Genomic DNA, 14,232 nt, shown 5'->3' on the forward strand with positions numbered 1-14,232 from the left:
CATAGAATTTGATTGATGCGTCATGCCCTTGTTGTGAAATCGGTTGATATATGATGAAATCCTCATCCGCAGCCATCACTGTCACCAATAATAACCCCTAATGAAAAATGGACCTTTTTCCTTTCCATCTGTCTTCTCTGAGGCATTGCAGAGATTAATACAGCCATCTCACCTTGTGTTCGATAACTCATTTACTTTACCTCATCTTTCAATCTGCTCTATATTTCATTATGACCTGTGGCAGTAATGTAAGGTGTGAGTTTATGAAGTTATTTTAATTTCATTTTCAGTTATAGTAATGCAACATTAATATGTTGTCCACATTTCCTCATGTCTTGTATGATGTGTATTTTTTCACCAATACATCAAACTTTACATAGACCCGAGGACCTGGTCAAACGCTCGGAGCCCTATTCATTAATATAGCATGCTAACAAACCTGGGCTCACAGCCACCTTCTTCCCATCCATTTGAGACTGGATTTATTGCAGAGAGACTCAGTGGCCGCTACGCCTAATTGCTCTTTTGTCTCCAGTCCTCTGTGGTACAGACACAGCGAGGATACAAACTCTACTTTCTGAGTGTTCTTTTCATGTTTTTTTTAGTAAAGAAACAACCTAATTGATTCGGGATAAGTCTGCTGCATCATATGTCAGCCCCTAAAGACATTGAAGTTGGTTGCCGTCAATCATTTACGGGAAGTTTCTGTCAGTTATTTAATCTCAAGGGGAAAAAAGACAGCTTCACATATCTGCATAATGATTCATTCATTTTCAATCACCTTGTTTTAATTAGGAAGGAAACGAGGGCTGGAAAAAAAGAGCTAATCTTTATTAATTGGACTTTCTGCACCACTGCATTGCTGAGGGGATTGTTATAAAACATTCTCTGAAGTCACATGACTGTTCATTTATCATCAGCTGGAAACCTTCCCTCTAGCACATAGAGCTACACACACACACACACACACACACACACACACACACACACACACACACACACACACACACATAAACGCACATAAACGCAGGGACATTGTCAAATCAGTTCACATGTCTTTCTCTTGCTGTGATTTTTTCCCATCTCTATCGCCTTGCCTTTATTGTCTCTCAGGATTGGATTACCTGTCTGGTGCAGTTCATCTGTCCTCTGTAATGAAACACTCTTTAAGGGATCTTCTGAATGATCATTTTAGTAGACATGTTATCTCTCAAGCAGCCACCTGGTTTATCAGTTGGACCTTTTGCCGCTGGGTGCCATTTCACCCTGACGCTAGTCGTAGATCATGAGGTGATGTGGCCTGCTGGAATTGCCTTTAGTCAATATCTCCTGTCAGAGATCCACAGGCCGGTCTAGAGCCACACCTCGATATTATCCTTATATCGGTAATTAAAGGCAAAAGAGGGAAGGGGCATCCATATTTCATCAGCGTGCAGACTGACAGCCACACTGACTTATTTACAGCTTTTTTTTATCTCCAGCCTTAACAACAAGTTGTGAAACAGGACTCGGGATGTTGTTGTGTCTTTTATTTGCATGTGTAATAGGGGGAAAGGGGGGAGAAAGAGATAGAGGGAGCAAATACTATATCAAGGCTAATATTTGTGTGCATATACCACTGTTTTTATAATATTTGAGACCATAAACAATTGTGTTTGATTCTCTGCCTGCTTGCCAAGGTTTCAGCGCAAGGAACCGGTAGTGAAAGAAAAATATGCCATGCATTTATGCATTATAACACGAGTCAAAGTTGCATGTCTCAAACTGCCAGTGGCCATGTGTCAAAAATTAGCATATATACATAATCCAGTTAATGCTGCTCTGCTTGGTTGGTGCATGGCCGTCCATGCTAATTACATGGACCCTGGTTCACTGTGGTGGCATATCAGTGCAGCTCACTGGGAATTAAGTGGGGATTCCTGTGGGCATGTCGATGCCCTTTAAGCCACCAAATCTCCCCTATAACCAGCTCTGCTGCTGCAAAGTTGGGTCACAGGTTAGCTGGGTCTTATTAAAGTACCGCCAAAGGCAATAACAGGAGTCATATTGCCTGATACTACTCTTTGGTAAAGCCTGGGTTTCCATGATAACAGCTTTAGACTAAAAAGCAGCAGCTCAGTTTCTTACGTTACTTAGTTTGTGGGATTTTGACATTTTTCTGTTTAGTTGTGACTTCTGTTTTTAAGCAGTTCAACACAAAGGAGCTCAGTGCAAACACATGTTTGAAGGCAGCCTGACTCATTTAAAGAAAACAAATGTATTTCCTGGTATAAAAGCAGTTTCTCTTTGTTTTTCTAAATGCTTTCAGCCGGTCATGTGAGTTTTTAATGCTCAGCACAATAAATACGGTATTTATTTTGCCTCCTGTTTCAGTGCAAGGGAAAGGCTTTAAAGCTAAGTATTAACGCATACTGCCTGTTCCTAATCAGGTTTTGAGGGGACAAAACAAGATGCCAAAGACTTTCTGTTCTGTGTAGTCAATAAAAAAACAAGGACTCGTTTCCCTGTTCAACCTTTTTTTTTTTTCTGTTTCAAATACTCATTGCTGCTCGGCTCCTTCCAGCTCTGGAGCTGAAAGTGCAGTGTGTTGCAGGAGTAGGAGTTGATTTGAAGTCTGTACTCCATTGAAGCTGTCTGATCGGAGATCTGTCCATCACCTCCCCGCAGCTCCTATTGAACCAGAGCACAAGAGAAGTTGAGAAGGTAGCTCCGACTGCAACTCAAAGTAGTAGTTTGATTGATGGCATCACTTTTATTGCACCAGAGGGAAGGCTAACACAGACATCTGACCTGTTGCCTTTACTGACCCATTCTGTCTGGTGATTGGCAGGTGTCTGATGCTGATGTGCTTAGACATGCAATCCTTGCATTAACCCCGAGCTGCCACCCTTTTCTCCCTGTGGGTTGGGGGATGTTTAGGTTAATATTGAACTGCCAGTGGAGTGGCAGCTGGGCCTGACGTGCTTGCTTCACCTCTGGTCCCTGGAGATTGCAGCCCAGCCAGCCGCTTGTAATTAAAGGCGCATAAAGACAGATCAAGCTATTTCCTTCTTTCTCCACTGAAGGAAAGAGGCTGGAAAAGAGTCCACTGAATGCCTCAGACAACCAGCCACCAAAAAGACCTCCTTTTTTTTTTTTTTCAGCCTGCAAAAATTGCATCCTTAGACTGTGCATTTAGCGCATGTTTCGTGTTCACCACAAAGCTGCTCGTCGTAATAATACCCCTCAAAAGTTTTTTTATCCTACTCCCCAATTTGTTCTTGTATTTTTGAATAAAATTCTCAAAATTTGGTTTCAGGGTACATTTTTCCCATCACAATGAGCTTATGTTATCCAACAACATTTGGATACTATTGTTGATGAAGCCAAATGTGATACACAGCAATCGCAGACAAACATCAGCTCGTTGCAGGATTGTTTCTTCCTCTCTTGGCTCTTTTTGAAAAATCAGCTCCAGCCAAAGCTTAAATCTTTAATGGAAGGAGTGGGAGAGAAAAAGATTGGAGGATTTTGACAAAAAACCAACAATACATCTGCCCACTATAGAAAGAGTACTGTGTATGTAATGTTATTTCTGCTATTTCAAGTTTTATACACAATCATTGCATTTCGAAATCATACATTAGTGTGAAATGGTGTTTTTGGCAACAGAAAAATGTGATGGTGAATGCATCCATAAATAGTATCCACTGCAGGACCACATTCAACAAGCATGAACTGTGATTTGTGCTTCTGTATCTCTTTGGTTGTGTTGCTGGCAGAATAATCTACACATCTATCAGGGGCTGACAGATAGCAAACACCTAGAAACCAACATCCATGACCTTCATGGTTCCTCTGCATCTAGTTGGACAGAAGCCTGCTTCTCAGGATTTTAAAATTGAGGTCTTGAAAGGTGCAACCTAGACGTCTGAAGCCAAGGAGACCTTAAATCAGCCAACAAAAATCCCCACCTTCTAATACCCAAGTTTTTCCTTTCAGAACAAAACAGAAACACCCAGCGTAGGCTATTAGCATAGAGAGAGCTCGGCTGTCAGCAGAGCTGCTATTGTCTGTGAGGCTGTGTCAATCTCCTCTCACCTTCCAGCTGTGTGTTCTGGAGCTGTTCTTCCCTCAACCTGCCACCGTCACACTCTTTCAATCAACACAGTCAAAGCAGCCTATACATATTTACCAGATCCAATACTGCCACATATTCATATTTACCTGTACTAATGCTCTGAGCTGCCTATTTCAGATTATATTAAGGGGTGGTTACTGGGGTGTTATTGATGTGGCAGCAGTCCTCTGGCTCCAGGGCAACTGCACTCCACTCAGTGCGAAGAGCAATGGCTCTGCTGCTTGAAATGGGCATAGTGCCTTTTTATGTCACTACAAAGCAAAAATACTGCTCTTCCTGTTATCCATAAACAATGCATATCGTAGTGCATCTAAATTAGGTTGTTTTACTTAATCAAAAAGCAATTATTGCCTATGTGAGGGTCAAGAATCCCAGCAATGGGTCTCAACATAAATCTGATGGGTCGTAAGATGATAAATAGGAAAGTAAAGCAAAAAACACATTTCTTCTACACAGTTGTATTTATATTCTTGGTCTTTTCTCTAATCTTACCATTTTCTACTTTATTATACTGACTAGTTTTACCTCTTCAGGCATCTTTAACGATATTAAGTAAGAAAAAACACCCTGGTTGAAATGGTATAACTTGTATTGGCAAGATGTCATTGCTTAGAGTAGTGGCTAGCCAAGAAAGGTTGGGCCTCACTGCACTACACTATTGTCTCTCATCATTTATAAGTTATTGTTTGTATAATCTGTCAAACTGGCATTTATTTTTATACAAATTCATTAATCAAACTGAAGGGACACCTAACTGCCTTACACACAGACAGTCCTGTGTGCTTCCATAAATAAAGCCATAGAGACACGAAGCCACAGAGTGTTAGGTTGCCACCCTTGCTGCTCGGCCCTGCTGCTCACCCGTGGCCCGGGGCAGCAGAGTGGAAACACGGCAAAGCTGGCAGTGCCACTACACTCACTGACTCCACCTGTCCCAGAGAGCACCAGGCTCTAGTCCATCTGTCACTCTACTCCCATAATACCCTGCTCCTGTAACCGATCTAATGACATGTCTGAACAATGGGGGGTGGGGTAGTGTACGTTTTAATCCGATAAACGAGAGATGGCAACAAACCGGCGAGACGATGTATTAGGTTTGTGTTCAGGGTCAATTTTAAACATTGTCCCTTGCATTAACATTCATTTTCAGTTTAGGTGGAACGTCCACCGGGATGCTATGGGGATTTTGAAAATGTAATTTATCTTTTTTTTTATTGTTTCCATATGAGGGGATTTTGGGCTTTGTTTTGAAGGTCAAACTTTGTAACAGTGGTACAAACAAACATGAAGTTCTTCAGTATAAATACAGATACTTCTGGTTGAACTTGTTGGTGAACTAGCTGCATATTCATTATAGATTCTGATGTCAGTCCCAGATCTAATGTATCATATCACACTGCACAGTTTAACCCATATTGCTCCTGTCAGTCAAACCACATCATCAGCAGTATTTACAAAGGATGAGGGACAACAGAGCATTTCTGACTCATTTTTTATGTCAGCAGCAGACGGGAAATGTCAACTAACTCCAGCGTGATAGGTCTTGAAATGAAGGGTCTACACGAGCGCACACCTCTTCCTCTGACATTCTGACATGCATTTCTGGCACGTTTTTGACACTGCTTCTCCGAAAAGAGACTGTTTGATATGCTTCTCAACTCTTCCTTGACTGCTGTGTTTGTTCTCTAGCCCTGCCGCATGTCATAATGTGCCGAGGCAAATCACTTCCAGCCCTGAGCTGAGATGGTGATTGTATCAAACTGACCACTAACAAGCTGTCAGCTCACATTTGCTAAAGCATGCATCAGCACCGGCCCGCTTGGCACCCATTTGGACAGCGTGGACAGGTCGTATTCATGGAGTCATTGCCTTAGTTCTCTGTGAAAACAGACAGAGACAGACAGTTTGACTTGTCTCGTACCTATAATGATGGCATCCAGTGATGCTATTTAATGTAAGGAGTAGAACTGTACTTGCTTTCAAATGTTGTAAAGTCAAAAGGAAATTTCATAAAATGTCTGTTGGTACAGATAATGGATGGATGGATGAGTTAGTACCGTAGTTGGTCATTACATCAGCTCCTATGCAGTGAAATCTTCAGTTCCCCAGTTACCACATAGAGGGAGCTCATGCGTATTGAGAAACCAAACCTGGAAATGCTGAATGAGTGAGAGCGTGTGTGTAAGAGAGGGAGAAAGAGAGAGAGGTGCAGGTGAACGAAATCACATCGTAGGAGAAGAATAACGTGACACAAACCAGGAGCTCGGATATCCATTTCAGCCGTGCGACAGGACTTACGTGCACTGTCACTTTGGAGTAACTTCGGCCAAGTCGGTGGGAATCTTGTGACTCACTGTGTGTCCCGAAGCAGCGTGACAAGTTGGGAGAAGGGGAGGAAAAGCTCTCGCATCACTATTTTTAAATGGGTACTGCGAGATTTGGGGGGCGTGGACGGTAGAGGAGCAGCAGTGAGCATGTTGGCTCCTGGCTGCAGCTCCAGTGTAGTGATGTGCCGGGTGGAGGAACTGGACTACGCGTAGACTGAGCGGCTGTTGGACGCGGAACCGTGAGGTTGCCGTCATTCGTCGGCAGCCGACTTTCTGTCATTTTGAAGCCCGTTTTGTATCATTTGGATTTATTTATTCATTGCACTGTCGTTTTGCGATACAGAGGACTACAAGGAAGCGGGATCATCCGTGAAAACGACGCAGCAGCTGCCGTGCGTAACGGACGAAATCTGGGCAAGCAGCTATTTGAATGACAATAGTTTGAGCAACGGCTATCTTATTTGTTAAAGAAATCCTTAATATTCGGTTTGACTGTGCATGGAAGCCTAAATCAATTACATGCTAAAATTACGTTTGGGATTTGAAATCCCAAGTGAAACTGAAGTGATTCTAATGTGTAAATATTGACAGGTGTTACAGTCATACTGTCCGTCAGGCTGAGCCTTTAATTCACTTAAAGCTCTGTTTTTATGTCTGAAAACACTGCGGACAAAAGAGGTTTAGGTTAACAAACAGTAGGCATGGATAATCCACGAATGATTTAATGCGATCACGTTTTCTTCCCTAATACTCAAAGATAGGATATGTTTTAGCGACCTTATCATGAGTTTGAAACGCCGCCTGGGAAAGTAACCATTACTTCGCTCCGAGTTGTAGCCAATCTGGCAACAGCCAACATGACAAGCAACGGACCTGTCATCGTTTTCGAGTGGCTGAAGACCCTCCAGCTTGCCCAGTACGTCGAGGCCTTTGTGGATAATGGATATGACGATCTGGAGGTTTGCAAACAAATAGGCGACCCCGACCTGGATGCCATCGGCGTCTATATGCCTCACCACAGGCAGAAGATTCACGACGCGGTGAGAAGGCTAAAAGATGAAGCCAATGAGACGGCCAGTGGACTCTACTTCACCCTCGAGCCGATGCCACCTGCAGCTGAGCTTTATACCGGTCACCTGGTGGACCAGTACGAGTCCAAACTGCGGGGATCCAAGTCATGGACAGAGCCCAACAGTGAACGGCTTGGGCGCAACGGTGGGTACATGGGCGCGCAGAGGAACCTGACGCTGGGCAACAGGAGGGAGCTGGTGATTTACCCCAAGTTGAAGCTGAAGATCATGATCAGGGATAAGCTCATCAGAGATGGCATCAACCTCTCGAAGCCACCCTATTCTAATAAGGTAAGAGGAACATGGATAAACACAGGTCCTGATGGTCATAAAGCACAATAGGGACCACCACCTGTCACATGTCATTCAAACAATGGATTAAAGCTTCAAGTGTCCTATTCTCATACACAGCAACATTTAACACGTAACAAGTCAATTAGTTATGTCAACTGAATATACAACCGCTCTAAACTTTGTATTAATTTGATAGATTGTTTACAGAGTTGTTTTTAAAAGACTATCACTTTGGAGAACATATCATTTTCTTAAGCCAAATGGATCATTTGAGCTGTTGCCTGCTTCATATGTCATTTTGTTGAAAGCCAACTGTAAGTAAGACAATTCATGTTGAAAAAATAAGGTAAGATAAACTAAGCCATAGATAAATGCCAGTGCGGTGCCTAAACATTTTCAGCCTTGCTGCACTTTGCAGAAGTGTGAGTGGTTGCTGTCCCAGTGAATGATGGGAGTGACGTTGCCACAGATCAATGAGCAGAGCGGAGAGGAGATCCTAACGGAGCTTTCACCCTGTCTGTAATTTCCTTTAAGGGGGAAAAGATTTACACTCTGATTATTAATCTACTCTGACCTCACCTGTCCACTAACTTGCCTCAACATTCAGTGTGGGTGGATCAACCAGGCCCATGAGGATATTAGCCCTGGCTCTTTGCTGTGATGAATGGTCAGTGGGCTATCAATGGCAGAGGCAGTAAATGAAGAGCACCCAGCTGGGTATGCTGTGGCAGTCCTGGAACCAGGCTGAGAGGGCCTCTTGTTTTTATAGGATTGCTAGTGACCTTTTCTTCAGAAGTGTCTGACTCATATGCTTTACCAGCTGGGAGGCCTCCACTGAATGACTGCTGTTTACATGCAAGAAGGCACTGCAGGCCATCTAGGAGTCGGAGGCTGTGACCTTTGTAGTTTTTATTGGGGCTGACTGCAACAAAACAGTTTTATTTAGGCCTACAACTGATTTCTAAACCTGACACTGCATAAAACTTTCAAGTTGAGGTAGCTGGTTGGCATTGACTTTTGTGTTGAATAATGTTATGATTGACATTATTTCATCGAGACTTAATGACTTAGAAGTCAAGCCTTTTAGTCCTCCTGGCCTTAGGGCACACTTAAAGAAATGTTCTTCAAGGATTTTCACCTTTTTTGAGTAGTGATAGGTTCTCTGAAAATTGATACATTTTTACTAAAATCTTTACTAAAGAGTTCCACCAGAAGAGGTAAGACTGGGAATCATTCCCAAAGGTATTTGTTTAAATCCTGGTTATATCAGTTGAATTGTCTGTGTGGATATGCCGTTTGTCATATCCACACAGTTTGTCAGTTGAATTGTCTGTGTGGATATGCAAATAATTATGCACAGGTGTTTAACAGCTTGTTAGTATCACATGCCCTTCAAACTGAAACAGATCCTGAAGATATGGTGTTTTTCATGTGGCGATATCCAATCATGACAACATTATCTACCTCATGTATCTACATAATCTACATTTACCCTTTCCCCTTTTTTAATTTAGTATTGACATTTGTGCAGTATCTGTAAACTCTGCTTGTCTTTTTGTGTTTGTCTGCCACTTTGTTGATTGTAAATCCCAAAGAGATTAAGGATTGTTGAGGGATTATTTGTCCAACCAGGGCTAAAACAAAGTTTTAGTTTCAGAGGGTAAGCTATCTCTCATTCTGAAGGCTGTATTTATTTAAAGCCAAAGCTTTGCCATTGAGGTTGTGGTGGGGAATGAGCAGGTCAAGGTCTCTCTCTGACATTCTGGCTCTCTTTTTGTGCATGTGTCTTACCCTGTAGTTTTGAATTGGCTCCAGCCCAGCGCTTTTCTCCCCAGGAGGAGTGAGGAGAGTGTGAGAGATTGTGCTGTGACCAGCTGATGGAGGTTTGACTTACTGGACTGTGATTGGTCTGTAGATATCTCTCTCCTCTCTGCCTTTGACACAATATCTCACCCCCAGTGGAGTCTGAGAGCAGAGAGCCAGACTCGGGGCAATTACAGGACACACAATGTCAGTCTCAAGGGATGTTCTTTGTATAGTATATACAAGATCTCCATCCACATTTAAACTGTCCTCTGTGCTCAAAATAAGCAGGGATTCTCAGGGACCAGTCTGACAGCTCTCTGCTCTTCTTTTGTGTAACCAGCTTTGTCTCCATTGTTTGCCAGCATGCAAAAACCAGAGGCAGTGTAAATGCTACGATTCAGAAATCCTCTCTAGCGTGTTCTAGATTATTATCAAACAATTCACTGAAAGGGCTCTGCTGGGCGTAATAAATACCCATGATCCTTATCAAGACCGTAGAGACCCCTTGTCTGAGAGAGAGTATTATTTCTTATGATGTAAACAAACACTTGTGCTACGGCTGCACATTTCTCATCAGGGAACAATAAACTGAGAAGATGGTGCTGCCTGTTTGCCTGTTGTCAAATGCACTGTGGTCGTAGAGTTACCTTTTTATTGTTTTAGTTAAAACAAATCATTCAGAAATGTCAGATGTATTGGTAATAAATATGTTGAGAAGATAATCTACTCTGATCAGGTGTTGCTTTTTAAGTATTTAAGTGTGCCGTTAGTCAGCTTTGTTTTGGAGAGGTGCTGTATATGGTGCCAGGGAGCTGCTTCCTGGTCACTCTATTGTTATCTCAAAACACAAAAGAACCAAATGGGTATCTGATGACATCTGAGACCTTGAATGATGCAATGACGTATGGTTTTATAATAGTCAGATTAGTGTAGCAAAAATGAAGTGAGTGTTATTTGATTTTTACGCCCTTCCCTCTTTGTTCATACAGTTTTTGTTTAGTGAAATACCTCTTCACTTAAAGGAAATCTGTTCTAATCCTGGTTTCATCCCAAAACTGCTGCTGGAATTGGTAGACACAATAGAGCCTCGTTGTTAATGCTGTGCTTTGCGAGGAAGATCCTCTATTGTTTGTATGGAAGCTGATGGAGCCGTATGTCCTTTCACTACTGGTCTGATTTACATTCCCAATTTCCGTCTATTGAAGTGGACTGCGGAGGCATGTGTCCAGCATTGTGCAGATGGGTGGGTGATAAAACCTGGGTGTCGTACAGAGAGAAAGAGAGGGTAGTAAATATGTAGGCACATTGTTTAAGCTGGTTTAACAAGGCCTGGTGGGTGCTTGAAGGACAGTTTGATATTCAAGGCCTTTCTTCAACTCCCACAGAACAGCTGATCAAATGTGGAGGGTGGGAATCATGAGGCCTGCAGCTTAACGGCCCTGAAGAATGTAAGAAATGCAGTGGACACCCAGAGGTGTTGTTTCTGTTCTTGGGGGTAAGCAAAAGGCAAGGTAGCTTTTAACTGACTGTTTTATTAGCTTTCCATTACAAAGAGGAAAAAAAAGAGGAAGTTCACCACCTTTCATGTCAAACACTCACCTCACTTCCTGTTTCAGTCCTTTTATCTAGATTAGTATCCCAGCACTCTTGTCTGGCAGGAAATTAAGTTTTCTTTTTGTGATGACCCCTTGTCGGCCCACTGGTTAGCGAGGGCCTTCAGGCTGACTGGACAACTGCCAAGGCTTGGTGTGAAAATCCTTTAAAAGTATTTCTGGTCCAAAAAGTCAAATGTGTTGGAATCAAACCTTTCTTAGGTTCCTCACTCTTTATTTTATATCTTGTTTTACTCTCTAAAGCACTTTGGGCTGCATCTGATTCTGATCTGTAAAGGTGCTATATAAATAACGTTTATTATTATTATTATTATTATATATTTCTACTGCAGTGTCACCAATATGTAATAAGTGGCAGCACAGAGAAGCTCTGTATAATTGAAGAAAATGCACAGATTTCTATTTAAGCATCACTGTTATATATTTGTTCCATCCTGTTTTCCAAAATGCATGTGATGTTATTGTAATATGAAATAAATAGTTAATATAAGGCTTACCTCAGTGAAACACTTCAGTGAAAGCTTTTCACAAGCTTCTCATTCAGCCTATGTTTTTTGGCAGATATCCTCTTCATCTTTGTCCCATGCTACAGGGCTGGCATGTTGCCATAATGGCGGAGAAAGCCTTTCACAACAGCCTTGGTTTTCCATGTGCGCTGCTGAAGCTCTGTTTGCTTAGTTTTTATTAAGGGCTTATTAAAGGCATAATCAGCCAAGGACTCATAAAGGGGAAGTCATAAAGAAGTCAAGGACCGGCCTCCATTGTCCTGAGAGAACAGAGAAAGTCAATTAGCAGAGTGAGCTGCTGTTTGCATTAAAGAAGAGGAGGGTTATTTGGAGCACTAAAAGGAGATAGATTATGTTCCCATCAGATGGGAAAAGACATATACACTCACTTAGGGGCTCAACAGGGGTAAACAGCTTGTGTTTAGGGTCTTTTTAAATCATCTTTATTACTACGAACTACAAGTACCAGTGTTTACCTCTTTAGAGAGCTGCTGGGTGTGATAAGGACTGATGGCTATCACACTGGCCCTTGACCTCCCTTCTCCGACCCTTCAGACTTAAACACAACACTGACGTGATCTCATCCAAGACCATGATACAGGCCACACACTCCTGTTTCTCAATAGATGCCACAGCTAAGCATTGTCAAGTTTACTTTGCACTTTATATGATCTTCCATCTCATGTGCAATAGATCACCTTTCCACCTGTAGAAAATCCTATATCTTATAATTCATAAACAATTTACACATCTTTTCACCTGTTAGTCAAAAAACAACACCTGGAAAAGGAGACGCTCATGTCATTTCTAAAGTGCTATCACTGCAGTGATACATCTACTTGCTGGATTTTTTGTTGTGTAGTGGGGGAGTTTCTGTCTTGACCACCCATCTCCTGGGATCCTGTGGAAATGTGGGAAATCGGAAATTGCAGCTGGCCTTCTCATTTAAGCAGGAAGAGATCACTACTACTGTTCTGTTTCTCACATGATCAACTGGCTTTTAAGCTACTTTTATTCCCCCGACATGTGAACTTGGTTAGAAAGATTAGATTTCACTGAGCTGAAATGTAAAATTCAACAAAACTCTTCTCTTCATTCACTTACAGGACTTGTCAAAGGATAATCTCAACATTAAGACATAAGGTCCATGTTGGAATATGAATGTTATGCTTGTGGCACTATAAATGTCACTACCTCTAGCGTTTGGAGATATATTGTATTTAAATTACACATGTAAGCCACAGTATGTGTATCACATAGTCATGGTAACGCTTTAAATAAAGCAAGCCAGGCAGGCAGGACAGCCATTTAATTCTCCACAGTGGTGCTAGGAAGCAGGTCCTGATGACACACGTTCATGACAGATACATTATCAGAGCTATTCTGGTCCAGACAGCCTGTCTTCATGACCACATAGTATCTTCAATACTAAAGCACAACTGCCTTGTTTAATCTAATGTTAGTCATCAAACAAGCACAAAGCTGGAAAGTACCTTTTGTCAGTTTAGTATACTAAGTTTGCGTTTTCAAATCCAAGGTGAAAAGGTCACAGTAATGTCACTTCTAGTCGGCCTCACCGTAAAACCTTTTAGATTTTACCAAAAATGTAGTTGTTCATACTAAATAATGCATGACATGTTTAAAAAGCCCCCTCATGTCTGAGTCATGTTTGTGTCATGTATTTAATCTCAAGGCTACATTTTGTAGTCCAATGCACAGAAGGCAGATTCCAGTAAGCAAAAGCAGAAACAAACCTTCTCGCTTCAATCCAGAAAATGTGAAGTAAACTTAATGGATGCTACCATGCAGCCTCTGCTTTAGGCGCTCTACATGTACGCAATAATGACCCTGTAGTCCTATTTGAACATTAGAGATGGGGGAAAATGAAGTTATCAAGTGCCCCAACAGGATGGAGAGTGACAAGAGAGCAGGCCTGAGCATCTGTCTGTGTCAGGATCCAGATTGCAAACACACTTGCAAATCAACACATCCGCACATGTTTTCCCTCTCTCTACATCTCTGTGAGGCACACACTCATTACTGCACTCGCAGTGATTACTCTGGAGGGGATCATTAAATTCTGTCATAAAAAGTAACAAAGACATTTTTGTTGCATTCTGTACAGGCTCCGTTTGCATGCTGTCAGTCATCCCAAGGATTAGTTTTACTGTATTGCCGTAGGTAGTCATGTATTACATATAGTCCAAGAAGGCTAATTACACCTGACTCCCACGCATTCACACACCGGGAGGTCGCACACTGAATGGGCTTTGATACAAGTTGCCGTGGAGACCAACAGAAAGATGTTAAAACTAAACCAAATGTTTGTCCTGTAATCTCACACTGGAAATGTGTTTCTGGTTTACATGGCAGACATAGAGGTTGGGATTATTGCCAAGTGTTATCAGCCATACATGTACTTTACATTTTAAATATTGCTCAAGCTATTTAATTAAGCAGCTCTCTTATTCTCAAATCATAACGCACAACAAACTG

General features: G+C 42.0%; 1 protein-coding gene across 2 annotated transcripts in view; it reads left to right on the plus strand.

Annotated features, from left to right (window-relative positions):
• Nucleotides 1-6,402: 6,402 nt before the first annotated feature.
• sash1a (SAM and SH3 domain containing 1a) overlaps nucleotides 6,403-14,232 on the plus strand; it is a 147,362-nt gene continuing 139,532 nt past the window's right edge. For both annotated transcript variants that reach the window (XM_063901908.1, XM_063901909.1), the window contains exon 1: nucleotides 6,403-7,808. In XM_063901908.1, the coding sequence (XP_063757978.1) occupies nucleotides 7,305-7,808 (504 nt within the window). In that variant the 5' untranslated portion in view covers nucleotides 6,403-7,304. The remainder of the gene's footprint in view (nucleotides 7,809-14,232) is intronic.

The sequence above is a fragment of the Eleginops maclovinus genome, chromosome 15 (genome assembly GCF_036324505.1).
Source record: "Eleginops maclovinus isolate JMC-PN-2008 ecotype Puerto Natales chromosome 15, JC_Emac_rtc_rv5, whole genome shotgun sequence".
NCBI classification, from domain to species: Eukaryota; Metazoa; Chordata; class Actinopteri; order Perciformes; family Eleginopidae; genus Eleginops; species Eleginops maclovinus.